The sequence below is a fragment of the Kogia breviceps genome, chromosome 8 (genome assembly GCF_026419965.1).
Source record: "Kogia breviceps isolate mKogBre1 chromosome 8, mKogBre1 haplotype 1, whole genome shotgun sequence".
Lineage (NCBI taxonomy): Eukaryota > Metazoa > Chordata > Mammalia > Artiodactyla > Physeteridae > Kogia > Kogia breviceps.
This window is the reverse complement of record NC_081317.1, coordinates 42,006,971-42,025,673: the sequence shown is the minus strand read 5'-3', so window position 1 is coordinate 42,025,673 and position 18,703 is coordinate 42,006,971. Positions and strand designations below refer to the sequence as shown.

The following is an 18,703-nucleotide window of genomic DNA, read 5'->3' as shown; positions in this document are numbered from 1 at the left end:
GGACATTCTTGTCTTTTTCCTGATCTTAGAGGAAATGCTTCCAGTTTTTTATGATAGAGAATGATGTTTGCTGTGGGTTTATCACATATGGCCTTAATTATATTGAGGTAGGCTCCCTCTATGCATACTTTCTGGAGAGTTTTTATCATAAATGAGTGTTGAATTTTGTCAAAAGCTTTTTCTGCATATATTGAGATTGATCATATGGTTTTTATTCTTCAGTTTGTTAATCTGGTGTATCACATTGATTGATTTGCATGTATTGAAGAATCCTTGCATTCCTGGGATAAATCCCACTTGATCATGGTGTATAATCCTTTTAATGTGTTGTTGGATTCTGTTTGCTAGTATTTTGTTGAGGATTTTTGCATCTATACATCAGTGATATTGGTCTGTAATTTTCTTTTTTTGTAGTATCTTTATCTGGTTTTGGTATCAGGGTGATGGTGGCCTCGTAGAATGAGTTTGGGAGTGTTTCTTCCTCTGCCACTTTTTGGAAGAGTTTGAGAAGGATGGGTGTTAGCTCTTCTCTAAATGTTTGATAGAATTCACCTGTGAAGCCATCTGGTCCTGGACTTTTCTTTGTTGGAAGATTTTAAATCACAGTTTCAATTTCATTACTTGTCATTGGTCTGTTCATATTTTCTATTTCTTCCTGGTTCGGTCTTGGAAGGTTATACCTTTCTAAGAATTTGTCCATCTCTTCCAGGTTGTCCATTTTTTTGGCATAGAGTTGCTTGTAGTAGTCTCTTAGGATGCTTTGTTTTTCTTCGGTGTCTGTTGTAACTTCTTTTTCTTTTCTAATTTTATTGATTTGAGTCCTCTCCCTCCTTTTTTTGATGAGTCTGGCTAAAGGTTTATCAGTTTTTTTTAATCTTCTCAAAGAACCAGCTTTTAGTTTTATTGATCTTTGCTATTGTTTTCTTTGTTTCTATTTCATTTATTTCTGCTCTGATCTTTATGATTTATTTCCTTCTACTAACTTTGGGTTTTGTTTGTCCTTCTTTCTCTAGTTCCTTTAGGTGTAAGGTTAGATTGTTTATTTGAGATTTTTCTTGTTTCTTGAGGTAAGCTTGTATTGTTATAAACTTCCCTCTTAGAACTGCTTTTGCTGCATCCCATAGGCTTTGGATCGTCATGTTTTCATTGTCATTTGTCTCGAGGTAGTTTTTGATTTCCTCTTTTATTTCTTCAGTGATCTCTTGGTTATTTAGTAACGTATTGTTTAGCCTCCATGTGTTTGTGTTTTTTACGTTTTTTTCTCTGTAATTTATTTCTAATCTCATAGCATTTAATCCATTCACATTTATGGTAATTATCGATATGTATGTTCCTATTACCATTTTCTTAATTGTTATGGTTTTGTTTTTGTAGGTCCTTTTCTTCTCTTGTGTTTCCCGCTTAGAGAAGTCCCTTTAGCATTTGTTGTAGAGCTGGTTTGGTGGTGCTGCATTCTCTTAGCTTTTGCTTGTCTGTAAGGTGCTTTTTTTTTTTTATTCCTATCAAATCCAATATAATCAACTGAAAAAATTATAAAATAATTAGTTAACATATAAAATGTCACTAGAAATAAAATAATCAGTTTTGGCTTTTCATCTGTTCTCTTTTTAAAAAAAATTTAAAATTTTATTTTTTTTTTACACAGCAGGTTCTTATTAGTCATCAATTTTATACACATCAGTGTATACCTGTCAATCTCAATTACCCAATTCATCACACCACCACCCCCACTTCCCCACATTGTCTGTAAAGCTTTTGATTTCTCCATCAAATCTGAATGAGATCCTTGCCAGGTAGAGTAAACTTGGTTGTAGGTTCTTCCCTTTCATCACTTTAAATATATTGTGCCACTGCCTTCTGGCTTGTAGAGTGTCTGCTGAGAAATCAGCTGTTAACCTTATTGGAGTTCCCTTGTATGTTATTTGTCATTTTTCCCTTGTTGTTTTCAGTAATTTTTCTTTGTCTTTAATTTTTGTCAGTTTGATTACTATGTGTCTTGGCGTGTTTCTTCTTGGGTTTATCCTGCCTGGGACTCTCTGTGCTTCCTGCACTTGGGTGGCTATTTCCTTTCCCACGTTAGGGGAGTTTTCGACTATAATCTCTTCAAATATTTTCTCGGGTCCTTTCTCTCTTCTCCTTCTGGGTCCCTTATAATGCGAATGTTGTTGTGTTTAATATTGTCCCCAAAGTCTCTTAGGCTGTCTTCATTTCTTTTCATTACTTTTTCTTTTTTTTTTAGTTTAAATGATTTTATTTTTAGACAACCTACATGACATGTTTTTTTATTTTCCTCAAAAACAATGCCTCCGCTCCAAACAAATCAACATCAAAATGAAGAGCTCAAGGTGACATCAGTCCCATTTGTCTAAGTCCTGGTTTTATGTGGATGAAAAGCAGCAGCCAGCCAGTTATGATGAGCAGGTGATAGATCCAAACAGCCAAATATGTTAACATTTTTCCATTTCTAGACCATCCTTAAAGAAAATCATATTTGGTGTCACACCATCCTCACAGTAGTCCAGCAGAGCAACCATGCCATCTGGATTCATGTTTTCACCAATAAAGAACTGATAGTTTTTGAAATTAGCAAGGATGTGCTTGATTTGTTCTGCAGTCCCTATCATAAAAGGTTTTACTCTTTCTGGTCTCTGTTCTTCAAGCTTCCCTTTGATTGACCTCATGTAATCCTTGATGTACTTCTTGTAGGCTTCTTTTGTGAAGCTGGTTTCTTGCAAGTGATTGTTCATGACAATATCCACACCAGTGATTACTGTGCCTTTGGTACTTTTGCCCTCAGGGCCTTCAGAGGAGGCACTTCCACCAATGAGCAAGTCATCAATGTTACCCTCTCTCCTACTGACCATCTTCCCCTCCACCTCCAGACACAGCCTGTCCACAACCTCCCAGATCTTGTACATATCAGAGAACATCTCATCATGGCTGATGAGGTCCCGGTAGATCATCATGTTGGAGACTGGAGGGAGACAACAGTGGCACTAGCTTAGTAGGAGCCCGGAGCTCAGAGCGAGCGTGGTGCAGCAGAAGCGGTGCTCAGGGGGCGGGGGGAGGGGGCGGAAAAGCCATTCTTTTTTCTTTATTCTGTTCCACGGCAGTGAATTCCACCATTCAGCCTTCTAGTTCACTTATCCATTCTTCTGCCTCAGTTATTCTGCTATTGATTCCTTCTAGTGTATTTTTCATTTCAGTGATCGTATTGTTCATCTCTGTTTGTTTGTTATTTAATTCTTCTAGGTGTTTGTTCTTTAATTCTTCTAGGTCTTTGTTAAACACTTCTTGCATCTTCTCAATCTTTGCCTCCATTATTTTTCCAAGGTCCTGGATCATCTTCATATCATTATTCTGAACTCTTTTTCTGGAAGGTTTCCTATCTCCGCTTCACTTAGTTGTTTTTCTGGGGTTTTATCTTGTTCCTTCATCTGGTACAAAGTCCTCTGCCTTTTCATTTTGTCTATTTTTCTGTGAGTGTGGTTTTCCTTCCACAGGCTGCAGAAGTTCTTCTTGCTTCTGCTGTCTGCCCTCTGGTGGATGAGGCTCTATGTCATTCTTTTAAAGGTTGTGCCCTGCCCCTTCCCTCCTGTTTCAAAACCAGCAAGGACAGGGACTTCCCTGGTGACACAGTGGTTAGACCCTGTGCTCCCAATGCAGGAGGCCCGGGTTTGATCCCTGGTCTGGGAGCTAGATCCCACAAGCATGCAGCAACTAAGAGTTGGCATGCCACAACTAAGGAGCTGGTGAGCTTCAGCTAAGACCCAATGCAACCAAATAAATAAATAAATATTAAAAAAAAAAAAAAACCCACACTAGAGCTGATTAAAAAAAAAAAAAAAGAACCAGAAAGGACAAAGTCTGTGAGGGGGGAATGTGCTTATGTGTTCTGGGAATAGCAAAGAGGCTGGTTTGGCTGGAGCCTGATAAGCCAGCAGGGAGCACTAGATTGAGATCCAAAAAGTGGAGACGACCTTACAATGGTGGAGACCTTGAGGTTGATTCTACTCTGAGAGATGGTAAGCATTGGAGTGTTTTACAGAGTGGTGTCATGATCTGAATTTACATTTTTAAAAGATTGCTCAGGCAGCTGTGTGAACAGACTGTAGGGGGAGTGGAGGAGCTTGGGAAGGTAAGGAAGCTGGAGACCAGTCAGAAGGTGAGAGATGATGAGGTTTGGACCAAGGAGGCAGCTGTGGAGTTGATGAGAAGCAGTTAGATTTTAGATATATTTTGAAAATCTACCTGACAGGAAACACTGTGGATGTGGGGTGTGACAGAAAGAGATGAGTCAAGGATGACTCTAAGGTTTTTGGCCTGAGCAACTGGAAGACTGAAATACCACATACATGAAAGAAATCAGAAAATGGCTGGGGGAGGGAAGGTTGGAAGCCATGGTGGAAATTTTACTGGTTAGAGGCTTGAACGAACTTTCTGGAATGATGTGGATGTTCTCTCATTTAGAGTGGTGGTTGCCTGGGGGTAAACACTGTAAAAACTCAGTGAACTGAATTTTTAATATCTCTCTGCATTTTATTTTATATAAATTATACCTAAACACACACACACATACACACACACACACACACACACACACACACACACACACACTTTTATTGATAATGGGGAAGACTTAAGAAAAAAATTTATTTTAAAGGTTACACATGAGAGAGAATGGGATCCATATTGGAAACTCGTTGAAATTGATCCTCCCATCTCTCTCATGGGGGTCCCTGCATCTCCCTGTGCTTCTGAATCTTCATCACTTTCTCTTTTTGTTGTTAATAATTTTATTTTATTTCATTTATTTATTTTTATTTTATTTTACTTTTTTGTCTGCCTTGGGTCTTCATTGCTGCATGTGGGCTTTCTCTAGTTGTGGCAAGCGGGGGCTACTCTTCATTGTGGTGCATGGGCTTCTCATTGCGGTGGCTTCTCTTGTTGCGGAGGATGGGCTCTAGGCATGCGGGCTTCAGCAGTTGCAGCATGCAGGCTCAGGAGTTGTGGCTCACGGTCTTAGTTGCTCTGTGGCATGTGGGATCTTCTTGGACCAGGAATCAAACCCATGTCCCCTGCATTGGCAGGTGGATTTTTTTTTTTTTTTCCTTGGTACGCGGGCCTCTCACTGTTGTGGCCTCTCCTGTTGCGGAGCACAGGCTCTGGACACGCAGGCCCAGCGGCCATGGCTCACGGGCCCAGCCGCTCCGCGGCATGTGGGATCTTCCCGGATTGGGGCACGAACCCATGTCCCCTGCATCGGCAGGCGGACTGTCAACCACTGCGCCACCAGGGAAGCCCGGCAGGTGGATTTTTAACCACTGCGTCCCAGGGAAGTCCTTCATCGCTTTCTTAAACTGTGACAACCAACAAAACAATCTGATTTGTAGTATTTGCTGATTTCTGTGACATGAATATTCCCACCATATATCAAGCCACAGGCTACATCATCATCCTTGGAGGTGGTAGAGTGAAGTAGTGGAGAACACAGACTTCAGTGCAGGCAAGCTCTTTACCTCTCTGGGCCTGTTTCCTCATCTGTAAAATGAGAAGGTGCTACTAATGCTGTCTCCATAGGGTTGTTATGAGGATTAAATTAGTTAATATGTGGCATCTTGTACCTTTTAACTGTTAATAGCTCTGCTGTTAATTTACTGTGTGTCCTTGGGCAAGACCCTTCCTCTCTCTGGATCTTAGCTCCTGTCTTTGTAAAACATAGAGGTTTTGTTATAAGTAATCTTTGAAGTCCTTCCAGCTCTAGAAATCTTAGGGCCTTCTATGACTCCAGTTAAAGAGAAATCTCAGCCTCCCTCTCTGGGTTTTAAGCTCTATTCCTGAAATCACAGGTACAAGGCACCTGAGTGGTGTGAGAGATAGCCAGGTAGATTCCAAAGTGGATTCAGTCTGAAGTGGAAAGTTAAAATTGTCAGCCTTGATCTCAGCCTGGGAAAACTCCTCCTGAGCCAAAAATTTCCAGCATTTGTGACTCTCTTTAACTGGCAGCTCCAGGTGCTGGTCAGTTCGAACTGCTTCATTTGGATGCCTGCCAGGAGCCTTTGTTTAGGAACTTTCTGATTCTCCCCTGCTAAGTAGGTGCTGAAGGGAATACCTTTTTTTCTTTTCTTTTCTTTGTTGTTTGTTTTTTAAAAAATTTTATTTATTTATTTATTTATTTTTGGCTGCATTGGGTCTTCGTTGCTGTGCACAGGCTTTCTCTACTTGCAGCGAGTGGGGGCTACTCTTCGTTGTGGTGCACGGGCTTCTCACTGTGGTAGCTTCTCTTGTTGCAGAGCACGGGCTCCAGGAACGAGGGCTTCAGCAGTTGCGGCACGTGGGCTCAGTAGTTGTGTCTTGCGGGCTCTAGAGCGCAGGCTCACTAGTTGTGGTGCACAGGCTTAGTTGCTTCGTGGCATGTGGGATCTTCCTGGACCAGTGCTCGAACCCCTGTCCCCTGCATTGGCAGGCGGATTCCTAACCACTGTGCCACCAGGGAAGTTCCTCTTTTATTTGTTTTAATGGAGAGAAACAGAAATAAATAGAAGAAAACAAATACAGAGAGATACTAGGTTAATAGAAATAGATTAATAGAAGTAGAGAAAAAAACACCAAGAGAAAGAGATTTTTCCTACATTTTCTAACAAAAGAAGACAAATACAGAGTTGAAGACAAAATAAGAGCTGATTCCTACCACAAGTCTGGAGAATTTCTTGGAAAGGATCATGTTTAAAATAAATACACATGCAGAACAGATGGAGGTATTTCTTGCCTTTTTCTCTACCAATTCTTAAGTCTGAGGTAACTCCTGTAACCCCGACTCCCAAATGCCCAATGGAATAATTTTACATATTTTTCCATTCAGACCCATATTCTCCTGGTTAAATTCTGTAGGAACTACACTTATCACCTTAGAACCAAAGATTCTAAACTGAAAAGTGACCTCAGAGCATACCTCTTCTCCCTGCAGTATTTTACATATGAGGAAACCGAGGCTCAGAGAGGTTGAGTAACTTGTCAAGATCCCACAGACATGTGACAGGGCTAGGTTAGGTGGTAATTCATATATCTCAGTGGCACTTGTCCTATCTATGAGGGTCCCAGAAAGAAACAGATGGATAATTGAGAGTTTAATAAAGGAAAAGCAACAAGAAATGATGTAGTATCCCAGGGCCAATGACAGTAGGAAACTTGATCACTATGGGACCTGCGGGGACAAAGGGAGGGAGCAGAGAGTGTATGAAAGGTGTCTGCAGAGACCCTGCTTTTAGGAAGGTGGGGTGTATGATGGGGAATAAACAATCTCACATCCCTCTTTTTCCCACTTTTAGCCTCCATTGGCTGAATGTAACTAGAAGCCAGAGGACAAAGAAGTCTGTTGATAAAAGGTCAAACTGAGGCACTGAACAGGGAGGGTGGAAAGCAGATCTGGAGGCTACAAGGAAGCAACCTATCACCATTCTATTCACTGAAATTTCAAACAATGCTGTTCATGCCCCATAATTTGGCCTTAAAGTGTGCAACAAGAGCAAGCTGCCAGGAACATAAGATACAACAGGAGTCAAGAAAGCTCCAAGTTAGGACACTGAGCTGTCATATAGTGATGGAAGCAGAAGACTAGCTGGGTGGATGGAAGTTTCCAGGGGCTGCTCTGCTCCTCAGCCCAGTGCTGAACCCACACAGACTTGGCGGAGAGCCTTTCAACAGTCCAGGCCCTGCCTTCAAGGAATCTGAGTCTAGTCTGCAAAGGGTGAGGCCTGACTGTAGATGACTCCTCCTGGAGACCTGCATGATGCTGATGGGCAGGGAAGACTTCTCCACCAGAGCGACTTCCTGGAGAATCAAAAGTGATGCCAACTGTAGGAGAGAGGGGCTGGCATCTCTGTCCTGGGACTTGTGAGGAGATAGTTTTGTGGAAGCTCAGGGAGACTTAGGGAACCTTCTTCCTCAGAATAAAGTTACTTCTGCAGGAATCTCCTGATTTCACAGTTCCTTTTGGCTGTATCCTGTCTCCTCCTCTCCCACCCTTATACCTCTCTTCCCTGAAGCCAAAGGAATCTGGGGTGGAGTTAAGACTCTCAGAAGCAAGTTAAGCCAGTTCCTGCAGACCTGAACATGTTCTGTTGAGGAGTAGACCCTGAAGAAAACTACTGTCCCCAACTGTAGCCACAGTCAGCTACAAATAGTGCAGAAAGAGGGGTAAGATCTCAGAGAAAACACAAATCAGCCCTTGACTCCAAACATAGATGAACCCGAACTGGACCTGTAGATGCTGGGGCCTTGCCTGCAGGGCAGAGCTAATGCTCCCTGTGCCCTAACCCTGGTCAGCAGTGGCCACTTCTAAAAACATCTCTTTCCTTGAGGCCTTGCTCCAATTCTACCAGCTCAGCTTCTAGCAGAGTTCTTAGAGAAGCTGCATCCCAACAATGACTCAAAGAGCCCAGCTTTCAGCTTCTCTCTCTAGGGTTGTTCAGGTCCCCTGTGTCCTAGGGAAAAGCCACACATGGCTCCCTCTGGCAGGAGCAGCCTGGCTAAGCCTCTCACCTCTCTGTGGTTAAAAGGGGAGGATGCAACCAGGAAGTGTAAAGGGGCCCCTAGTTCTAGCTTGGGTAAAGGCCTGGCTGGATGCTTGAAGGCTTGGACCCTTTTGTCCAAGTTAACTCCAGCTAGTTCCCATGCTCCTGGCTGTCCCATAGTCACAATTATTTGGACTGAGTTTAAGTGAGGGAGGTTGGCCATCTTCCAGGGACTGTGAAATCTCAGCAGATGGCTCAAGCTTGTTGGGAGCTCTATGAATTCTTCACAGTTGTGCCCTATTTCAAAGCACCTTCACATCCCTTATCGCAGAAGTTCACAATCAGCCCAGGGAGACTCAAACAGCCTACAGTCAAACAGCTGGTTAATGATTAGAGACAGGATACAACTAGGAACATCAACCTCAGATCCAGTGCTCTTTCTCCAAGCTGCCTCCTACCTAATTCCTCCAACCAATGCTCAGTTTATTGAATTTGGAGATGCCCTGGCAACATCCTGTTGTTCCTTGAACAGCAAGGTCTGTCTGGCTTTAAACAACACACACACACATACTTTTGAAAAATTGTGTCTAAGTCAAATCTGTACATAAATGCATAGGGGAGCTTAGTTCAAGTATTGTCACTCTGAAAAGTTCATTATAGAAAACAAAACAAAAAGACCTCCTTTAAGACTTACATTACATTACAGCCCTGCCTACCTCTCCTCCCTCCCTTCTTGAAAAAATGTTTTGTGCATATCTTTGATCACACTCCATATGGAGTTTGTTTATACAAGGGTGGTGCCTCCAGAGGTTGGGAAGTAAGTTCTGGCTCCCCCTACTGGGCTCATGATGAATTCATTGGCCCAAAGGAATTTACTGTCTTCCCAGAAGATTCTGGGGCTCTGGGGACGATCATGTGCCTGCCTGTGCTTGGAAAGACCCCGAAAAACAGGGCTCCCTCAGGAAGGGTGTGATCATAGAAGACATTCTAAAAGAGTTAGGTTCTGAACTACACCTTGAAAGATTTTGACAGCAGGAGTTGGTGGTGAGCAATTTTGAGAAGGGAAGTGCTGTGTGAATTGAGAGGACTGGATGAGCTGGCTGGCCTAAGGAGAATGTTTGTGCCCCAGGAAAGGGAAGTGAGGAATTTTCGTTCTCAGCTTTTTGAGCAAAGGAGCAATCAATATTCTCTCTCCTCCTTTATTACTAACTTCTTATTCACAGCCAGCACATGTTGAAGAAAAACTGGGAGGGGTGTATTTTAAGTGACACTACTAGAAAATACAGATAAGCAAAGGAATAAAAAAAATATCATTGAGGGACTTCCCTGGCAGTGCAGTGGTTAGGAATCCACCTGCCAATGCAGGGGACATGGGTTCGAGCCCTGGTCTGGGAAGATCACACATGCCGCGGAGCAACTAAGCCTGTGCACCACAACTACTGAGCCCGCGTGCCCCAACTACTGAAGGCCACGTGCCTAGAGCTCATGCTCCGCAACAAGAGAAGCCACCGCAATGAGAAGCCCGTGCACCACAACAAAGGTAGCCCCTGCTCCCCACAACTAGAGAAAGCCCACACGCAGCAACGAAGACCCAACGCAGCCAAAAATAAATAAATTAATTTAAAAAAATCATTGAAACTCTGCTGCCAAGAGACCCACTACTGACATTCTAGTGATAACATTTTAGATTTTTCCTGTACCTAAATGTAGATATGTATAAATTTTACAAGAGATTCTGCATTAGAAGCTGGCTTATAACTTTGTTAATTAATAATATATTCTATGTTATAATCATCCTATGTCACTACATATATATTTACTTGTTATATACCACGTTTAAAACTTTTTATTATAAAAAATTCTAACATTACATAATTAGAAATACTAGCATCATAAGCCCCCATATACCCATCTTGCAGCTTCAACAATTATCAACATACCTCTTTAAATAATCTAGGGGGCTTCCCTGGTGGCGCAGTGGTTGAGAGTCCGCCTGCCGATGCAGGGGACACGGGTTCGTGCCCCTGTCCGGGAGGATCCCACATGCCGCGGAGCGGCTGGGCCCGTGAGCCATGGCCGCTGAGCCTGCGCGTCCGGAGCCTGTGCTCTGCAACAGGAGAGGCCACAACAGTAAGAGGCCTGGGTACCGAAAAAAAAAAAAAAAAGCTTAAAATAATCTAGGGACTTCTCTGGTGGCACAGTGCTTAAGAATCCACCTGCCAAGGCAGGGGACATGGGTTCGGTCCCTGGTCCGTGAGGATACCCCATGCCGTGCAGCAACTAAGCCCGTGTGCCACAACTACTGAGCCCGAGCTCTAGAGCCTGCGAGCCACAATACTGAGCTTGTGGGCCTAGAGCCTGTGCTCCACAACAAGAGAATGCAATGAGAAGCCGGCGCACTGCAACAAAGAGTAGCCCCACTCGCCGCAACTAGAGAAAGCCCGTGCGCAGCAATGAAGACCCAATGCAGCCAAAAAAATAAAAATAATCTAACCCTCTGGATTATTTATTTATTTATTTATTAGTATTTTTTTGGCCACACTGCATGGCATGTGGGATCTTAGTTCCCCTGCCAGGGATTGAACCCATGCTCTTTGCAGTGGAAGCGCAGATTCTTAAGCATTGGACTGCCAGGGAAGTCCCCCTCTGGATTATTTTAAAACATAACCTTAAAAAAAAAAAAAAAACATAACCTTGACATGATGTAATTTCATCTGTAAATAAAATAACTCTAAGAGGTAAGATTTAAAAAAACATAATCAGTAAAAAAAAAAAACCAAACATAATAAAGGTATCATTGTCATACCTAGAAAAAGTAACAATAATTCTTTGCTATTATCTAATATCCAGTCAGTGTTAAGTTTTCCCTGACTACCTTTTTTTTTTTTAATAGTTTTTTTTTTCTTGGCCACATCATGTGGCTTGTGGGGTTGACCAGGGAATTAACCCGGGCCGGTAGTGAAAGCGCCGAGTCCTAACCACTGGACTGCCAGGAATTCCCTCCCTGATTATATTTTTCAGTTACATTGCTTTGAATTAGGATGTAAACACCCTCTATACATTTGTTTTCTACATCTGTCTCAAGTCTCCCTTAATATACAATGGTTCTCTTTTTTCGTGCTAGTTGTTTATTGAAAAAAGATCATTTTCCTTACGTTCAGCATTTGGTTGTTTGCATCCCTGCTCTACTATTAATATGTTCTTCCATCCACTGTATTTTCTGAGAACTGATAGATCTAAAAGCTTACTCAGATCGGGTTTGATTTCTTGGCAAGAATACTTCTTAGGTAATGCTGTTAACTTCCTATTGTGACCCATCAGGAGGAACATAGTATGTAGCGGTCTCTCTCTGTAATAAGATTGACCAGAGAATATTTAAAATTTTTATTTAACCATTTCCTTATTAATAGACTTAAGATACTTCCAGTTTTTTGTTTTGTTTTTTTGCTAATTAATGCTACGACAAGCATTCTTATACGTATGTCTTTGCATGCTTGCCTAGAATATTTCCTAAAATTCCCAGAAGTCTGGGTCAATGGATATAATCAATAACTTTTCAGTGCAATAAATACCATTTTGATAGGCTAAGGCTTCCTAATAAAGACCACAGTAAATAAAATAAACCAGTAGCCCAGGAACAATAAAGTCAATGCTGACTTTTTCTGCTGACTTGGGCATCCTTCTCATTCTGGCTAGCAGGTCCAGGTCTGCACATGCAGGCACAGGGCGGATCCTATTGTAGAGCTAGTTTAGTTATGTTAGGCCTTAGCTAGATCTTCTATTTTCTCCTGTTACCAAGAGGGACTGCAGAGAGCTGTCCATGTTATTGGCTAATAAATTCAGGATGGGAAAGCATCCTGAGACTCTACTGTCTACACTGTGAAAAGATGACCTAGGGTAAAAGTTTAAAATGCTGAGGCAGTTTGACACAGTTAGGAAAAAGCAACCAAAGTTAGGCAGTTTGGGGGATTACTGCCTCGGTCCCGGAAGGAACAGGTTTTTCAGGCAGAAGCAATTAAAGTATGGTTCTAAGCTTTAATTTTTGCGTTTACAAGTCTTAGCACTACTATATAAGTACATTTCCTCTTTGTATCATCATAAAAGAAAAAAGTTTTTCTTAAACCTCAAACGTGATTTCATAAAAATTGGTATCTGAAAATTCCTTAGAATACTCCTGTATTAATTTGCTAGGGCTGCTGCAACAGATTACCACAAACTTGGTGGTTTTAAAACAACAGAAATTCATTCTCTCACAGTTTTGGAGGCCAGAGATCCAAAATCAAGGTGTCAACAGGGCCGCAATCCTTCGCAAGGCTCTAAGGGAGACTCTTTCCTTGACTCTTCCAGCTTCTGGTGGCTCTGGGCATTCTTTGGCTTATAAATGCATCACTCCAATCTCCTTCTGTCTTCAGGTCATCTTCTCTGTGTGTCCCTGTACATCCTTTTCTGTCTCATAAGGACACTCTCATTGAAGTTAGGGCCTAGCCTAACCCAGTATGAGCCCATCTTAATCCTTCCCCTAATTACATCTCCAAAGACTTATTTCCAATTAAAGTCACATTGAGGTTCTTCTGGTAGACTTGAATTTTGTGGCGACACTATTCAACCTACAATTCCCAATGTTTTATTGGAAACCGTTAGGAAAATAAGATTCATTTAACAAACCTGTTATATTTACCTGCTTTGAGGACAAACTGCTTGAGGATCATTGCCTATTCTTCTTAGCCTTCCTTGCACCATTAGAATAGTTGTTGTGGATCCAGCAAATCCAGCGTCTAATTTGAACTCCTGTCCTCATCGTATAAGATAAAAAAAAAAAAAAAGATGTCCACAGAGGGGAAAAGACTTGTTTAAAGTCATGCCCACGAGCAGCAGCAGATTTATAACTAAACCCATTTCCTCCCCTTTCAGTCCACACTTACCTTGAGCAATTGGCATTTAGGGGTGACATGAATTTACCTCCTCCAGGGAAGAGCAATAGTATCTTTTTTTTTGGGGGGGGGATCGTGCTGTGTGGCATGCTGGTTCCCCAACCAGGGATCCAGGGATTAAACCCCTGGGCCCTCTGCACTGGGAGCGCAGAGTCTTAACCACTGGACTGCCAGTAAAGTCTCTTTTTTTCTTTTTAGTATCTTTAATTAGGTAATATAACATCCCCCTTCCTCAAGAAAAAAGAAAGGTCTAATGGTGGGAACTTAAGCATGGTGATTGGCACAATAATTCTGTGTTTCTAGCAGAAGGGCCTGGGAGCAGAGAGCTGCAGTAGTGGTAGTTAAGGATGTTTCTTGGGCAAACAACACATTACACGGCCCAAACGGCCACTCCTCAGCCCAACGTACCCAGCACAGTGTTCTATGCATCAACAAACCGCCTTGACCCTGGAGACAAAAGAAGCTGCATTATTTTTTCCAGTCCTCTGTGCAGGCTGTCACCAGCTAAGAAAAAAGTAGCTACAAGTAAGGGAAGTTTATTTTCTTAAAGATGGGAGTTGATCATGTTTTCTTCCTGTTCTTAGCACTAGGGATGTTAATTACAGCTCTGAATACTGCTTAACAAGAAACGCAGTAAATATGTGACTCTGAGCTCAGTTAATGAGTTATTATTATCTTTAAAAAATTCTGATTTCATCAATTACACACTAATCAAGAGGAGTGTTCAGATGTGAGGCTCAACCCAGGGGGAATTTAAGAGGACAGCTCATACCTGTCTTGGAGAGCTGAATCATGAGTTTACAGTCCCATCTTGAGTTCAGTTCACACCTCTCTCTAGTGGTAGTTTAGAAACAAATTTCTCACATTTGTTTCTCTAGATTATTCTTTGGAGGAGCTGAAATGAGGGCAGGAGAACCAAGCTAACAAACCTGAACTTTCTTTTGTCTTCATCAGTAATTCCAGAATTAGAAGCCCACGTTTCTACCTTCCCAAAGCTTCCAGCCATTTCAGCACAATAGCACGAAATGAGATGTGGCTAAAAGCAAGAAACATTGAGTGTTCCTCTTCTCCCCTTTCCCCTCCACATTGTTGTCTCCCAGACACCAGCCAACTGAAAAGGAAGGAAAGAAACACTTGGGTCATAGGATCTTACAAGATTGACCTCCCCCCCAATCCTAAGCCACGGGTCTTGACACCCTGCCTTACTTTTCCTGGGTACCTGCTCTAGGAAATGTATGGGATCAGAGAGCCCTGGACTGGCAATCTTTAGCTTTATTAGGAACACTAATAAATTTAATAGAAAATTAATAATTAATTTAAAAAATACATTTATTTATTTTGACTGCATTGGGTCTTCGTTGCTGTATGCCGGCTTCCTCTAGTTGTGGCGAGCGGGGGCTACTCTTCCTTGTGGTGCGTGGGTTTCTTGTTGCGGTGGCTTCTCTTGCTGCGGAGCACGGGCTCTAGGCGCGCAGGCTTCAGTAGTTGAGGCACATGGGCTCTAGAGCGCAGGCTCAGTAGTTGTGGCACATGGGCTTAGTTGCTCCACGGCATGTGGGACCTTCCCAGACCAGGGCTCGAACCTGTGTCCCCTGCATTGGCAGGAGGATTCCTAACCACTGCAAGACCAAGGAAGCCCTAGTTAATTAATTTAATGGACCAGGTTAATACTAATCAACTTCAGAAGCAGCAGGCATGAGGGAACCTGAGGCATAAATGAGGTTCCAAAGACTTCTGCAGAAGGACCCAAAGGATGATGGGGGGAGCCAGCAGCCCATTTGGAATGAGGCATGCGCCTGAGAACAAGGAAGTTCTTTCATGGCCTGGGAGTAAAGGCTGCTAGCAGGAAAGGGAGGGACCACATAAAGTCCACAAAGCCCTTCTGTGATACACACTTTGCTGCAAAGTCTGGTTGGAAAGTAAGAGCAGAGCCAAGATTCCACAGAGGCCAGAGGTCCAGGCCAGGCCCTCCCCACATCCTGTGTCACCTTTCTCTGAGCATGTTTCATGCACATGAGTCCCATGGTGACCCCAAACCTCAGGTTGTGAGAAGCATGTCTGTTTTAATCTGCATTTCCCCCAAATAATTTGACCACGGAGCATTTTGAAAACACCAATTACTGTTCCATGGATTGGGGATTCTGAAAATCTCATTTTGGGAAAGGCCAATTCCAGTCCTTTTCCAAATGTAACTCTTCTCCTCTAGGAAACCCTCTCACTTGCTTCAACTCATTCACCTCCCCCTTCCTGTTTTGCAGCCTTTGATCATATAGGTAGGTGCCTGTATGAGTAACATTCTGAATCAGTCTCTAAGGGCAGCTGTATTCAGCTTGCCTGGCTCTGTGGCCCAGCCCTGATGGGTCTCTCAGAGATGACTGAGGAGAGTGGTAGGGTTCAGCAGTCTGCCTTTCTCTCAGCTACAGACCCAAACAGCTTCCAGGAAGAGCTTCACTCACTATGGACACTGCATCCTCCCCTTAAAGCTAGGATCTATGGTTCCAACTTCAAAAAAATGATACTGTTCCCAGGGCACTATCACAGTCATTCTCAGGGCCCCTCCACTGAAGCAGACGGGGCCTATCACCAACCCTGGTTTATGTAAGAGAAGCTGGTCACATTGCTCACATTCACAGTCATTCAGAGAAAGGACTAGCATGCTCCCTCATCGTCAGTCTGTTTTTCTCTCCAAGTACCACACTACTTCCCCCGGGGAAACCTACTCTCAACTGGACTCCAGAGCAACTGATCTTGGGCCAGGGCTGGGGACAAGGAACAAGCAGGTCTTAGCATTTGTGTGTTTGCCCTTGACCTGCCTTTACCCTTGAGGGAACTCCTGTGTTCTGCTCCAAGCACCCCAAGCTGACCTTCCAACCAGTCATTTGGGGCCTTTTTCCTGCTGTCTCTTGGCTATATACATACTCAAATTTTGCATTGGAATAATATTTATTTATTTTTTTTTTACTTGGCAAAAAGTCAAGTGCTACATTTTTAAAAACAAAATCTCAAACAATCAAACGCATTACCCATCACAGAAGAGGGTCTGGCAACAGTACAAAACATCCTACTTAAGATTTTTTTTTATACAGTAGGTTTAAAATGAGTTCTGTGAGAACTAAGAAATCTACAGCTTGTAGTTTAATAGAAAAAAATTAAGACAATTAAAAGATCTGTAGCATCCAGCATTTTGCTTAATTCCCTGTTTTATAGCACCTATTTCTCTAGGTTAGAAGATGAGAATTCTAGAACCTGTGGTGTATGTCTTGTACCACAGCAAGATAGGGTGGACCTGCTGTCTCCCCTCCCCACCAGTCCCCATCACCAAGGAGAAGACACTCTTTTTTTCAATCTCCCCACTTACTCCCAGAGCAGAGGGGGATAACTGGGAAAGCAACTTAGAAATCAGAGTGCAGGAATATGACTTCCTTTCCCCAGAATGGACTGCTGACAGAAGCAGAGTATGTGTTTAGAATGGTGGAGGAGTCTGTGGGTGGGAACAGCTATTATCTGCAACATGAGGCATAAAAAGCGAGGAGTAACTGGACATCACGGTCAGTTGCCTGCAAGTTTAAAAACCTCAGACTAAACAGACAGTTCGAGGGAGGAACAAATTACTAATCACATAGATGCTTTACATGCACACCACTGTTGGCTGTAGGCCACCCCATCACCATCCCAGGGCTGAGCCAACAGAGTGGCTCCACTCTACTAAGAAAAACAAACATTACACACGGGAAGCACTCACTACACACAGATAAATCCCCTGTTCATCCCCACCCTCCAGAACTGAACCCAATTTAGAAAACAAAAGCAAAACCCACTGGGGAGATTAGAAGAAAAGCAAAGAAGTTTCTCCCCAAAGCCAAGGGGACCGAGTATGTTAATTTTAGCAGACTTGAGGCCCCCAGCCAGCTCCAGGCCCCTGAGAAACCAGATCAGGTCTTATTTGAGAGGAGGGAGAGGGAGGTTTGGATGGAGATTCTTTTTACCAAGTCCTACCAAGGCTTCTGTAGACTCCAGAGCTGCATCTTGGATGGAGAACCTGATGTTTTGGGGGAGTGGCCATTGATTTAACCAGATGGGAAACTGAAGTGGAAATGACACATACACAGAAATGTTCTCACCTGGGGACACACAGATGGGAAGGCAGATGGGAGATGGATTACTTTGGAGTCCTGGCATGAGTCCCCAGGAAGCTTTCAATCTAACTCAAAGGGTTTCCTCCTGGTGAATTGTTTTCCTTTCTATTTTTACTTCCTATAATCAGTGTTGTTAGACTTTACAAAACAAGATAAAAACTAGTCCCAAAGCTGGACTCTCTGAATATAGTTGTTTCTTTTATAAATATTTTAATTACAGTAATCCTCACTCCAGATAATTTCAGTGACAAACGGTACTTGCAGGCACACAAGTTCTCTCTCTCTCTCTCTCTCTCTCACACACACACACACACACACACACACACACACACACACAGCCCCCAAACTTTCACAGAAAGTCTGACAGCAACCATATAATTATAACGGAGCCCTACCTCTCAAGAGTGAAGTAAGGGTGAGAATGACTATGTCAACCTAAAGAAGCCAGAGAGGGGAGACTGTGTGTCACTTAAAGAAAAAATATAAACAGGAATTAACAACAATGTCTGGTTGAAAAGCCAGAAAGAAAAAAGATAGTAAAGTAAAATTCTGCTTACCAAAAAGGAAAAAAGAAAAAAAAAAAAAAGACAACCCTTCAGATTTCTGTACAGAGGTTCTTCCTGTCAAGTGCCTACACCATAGACAAACTCTGGTGTTGCCACTAAAATACGAGGGACTCACACAATTGGAAAGAAATCAAAAGAAGAAACTGAAACTGAGGATGGAAGTTAGTGAATTTCTGTGCATTCTGGGAGAGACTTAGTTGCCGTTAACTCCAGAGCCCAGCATAGTTTCCATGGAGCCCTGAAGGGAGGGGTCCTCCTGCCACGAAGAGCTTCGTTCCGGACGAGTCGTAGCAGTGAGTGTAGACAGCATTGGGGAAGGAATCGGTGTCTGAAAAATAACTCCTCCAGGTTTCGTCATGATTCTGTGGGAAATAAGAGACTCTGTGAGCACTCGCCGTGGGGCAGAAAAGGGAAGGAAGGGACAAGAATGCTTTCTGGGCTCCTTAAGAGGAGAGAGTCGTGTATCTACACAGGAGACTGGTACTCATGGGAGTTGGAGCCCCGTTTTTCCAAATGAACATTAGGGAGGAGCCAAGCAGGCTGAAGAATTGCTACAT

At 42.9% G+C, this 18,703-nt stretch overlaps 2 protein-coding genes and 1 pseudogene across 4 annotated transcripts in view; all 3 read right to left on the bottom strand.

Annotated features, from left to right (window-relative positions):
• Positions 1-10,538, bottom strand: part of UBAP2 (ubiquitin associated protein 2) — a 161,324-nt gene extending 150,786 nt beyond the window's left edge. The window contains exon 1 of the mRNA XM_067041326.1: positions 10,454-10,538. The gene's annotated coding sequence lies outside the window, so the exon portion shown is untranslated. The remainder of the gene's footprint in view (positions 1-10,453) is intronic.
• Positions 2,265-3,585, bottom strand: LOC131761746 (translationally-controlled tumor protein pseudogene; annotated as a pseudogene).
• A 4,217-nt stretch (positions 10,539-14,755) lies between the features above and the next one.
• The window catches only part of DCAF12 (DDB1 and CUL4 associated factor 12), a 40,413-nt gene continuing 36,465 nt past the window's right edge, over positions 14,756-18,703 (bottom strand). For 2 of the 3 annotated variants that reach the window (XM_067041356.1, XM_059072788.2), the window contains exon 9: positions 16,369-18,508. In XM_067041356.1, coding sequence (XP_066897457.1) covers positions 18,350-18,508 — 159 coding nt within the window. In that variant the 3' untranslated portion in view covers positions 16,369-18,349. Of the gene's footprint in view, positions 15,064-16,368; positions 18,509-18,703 lie in introns of those variants that run through there. The other variant, XR_010841951.1, reaches the window with a different exon arrangement.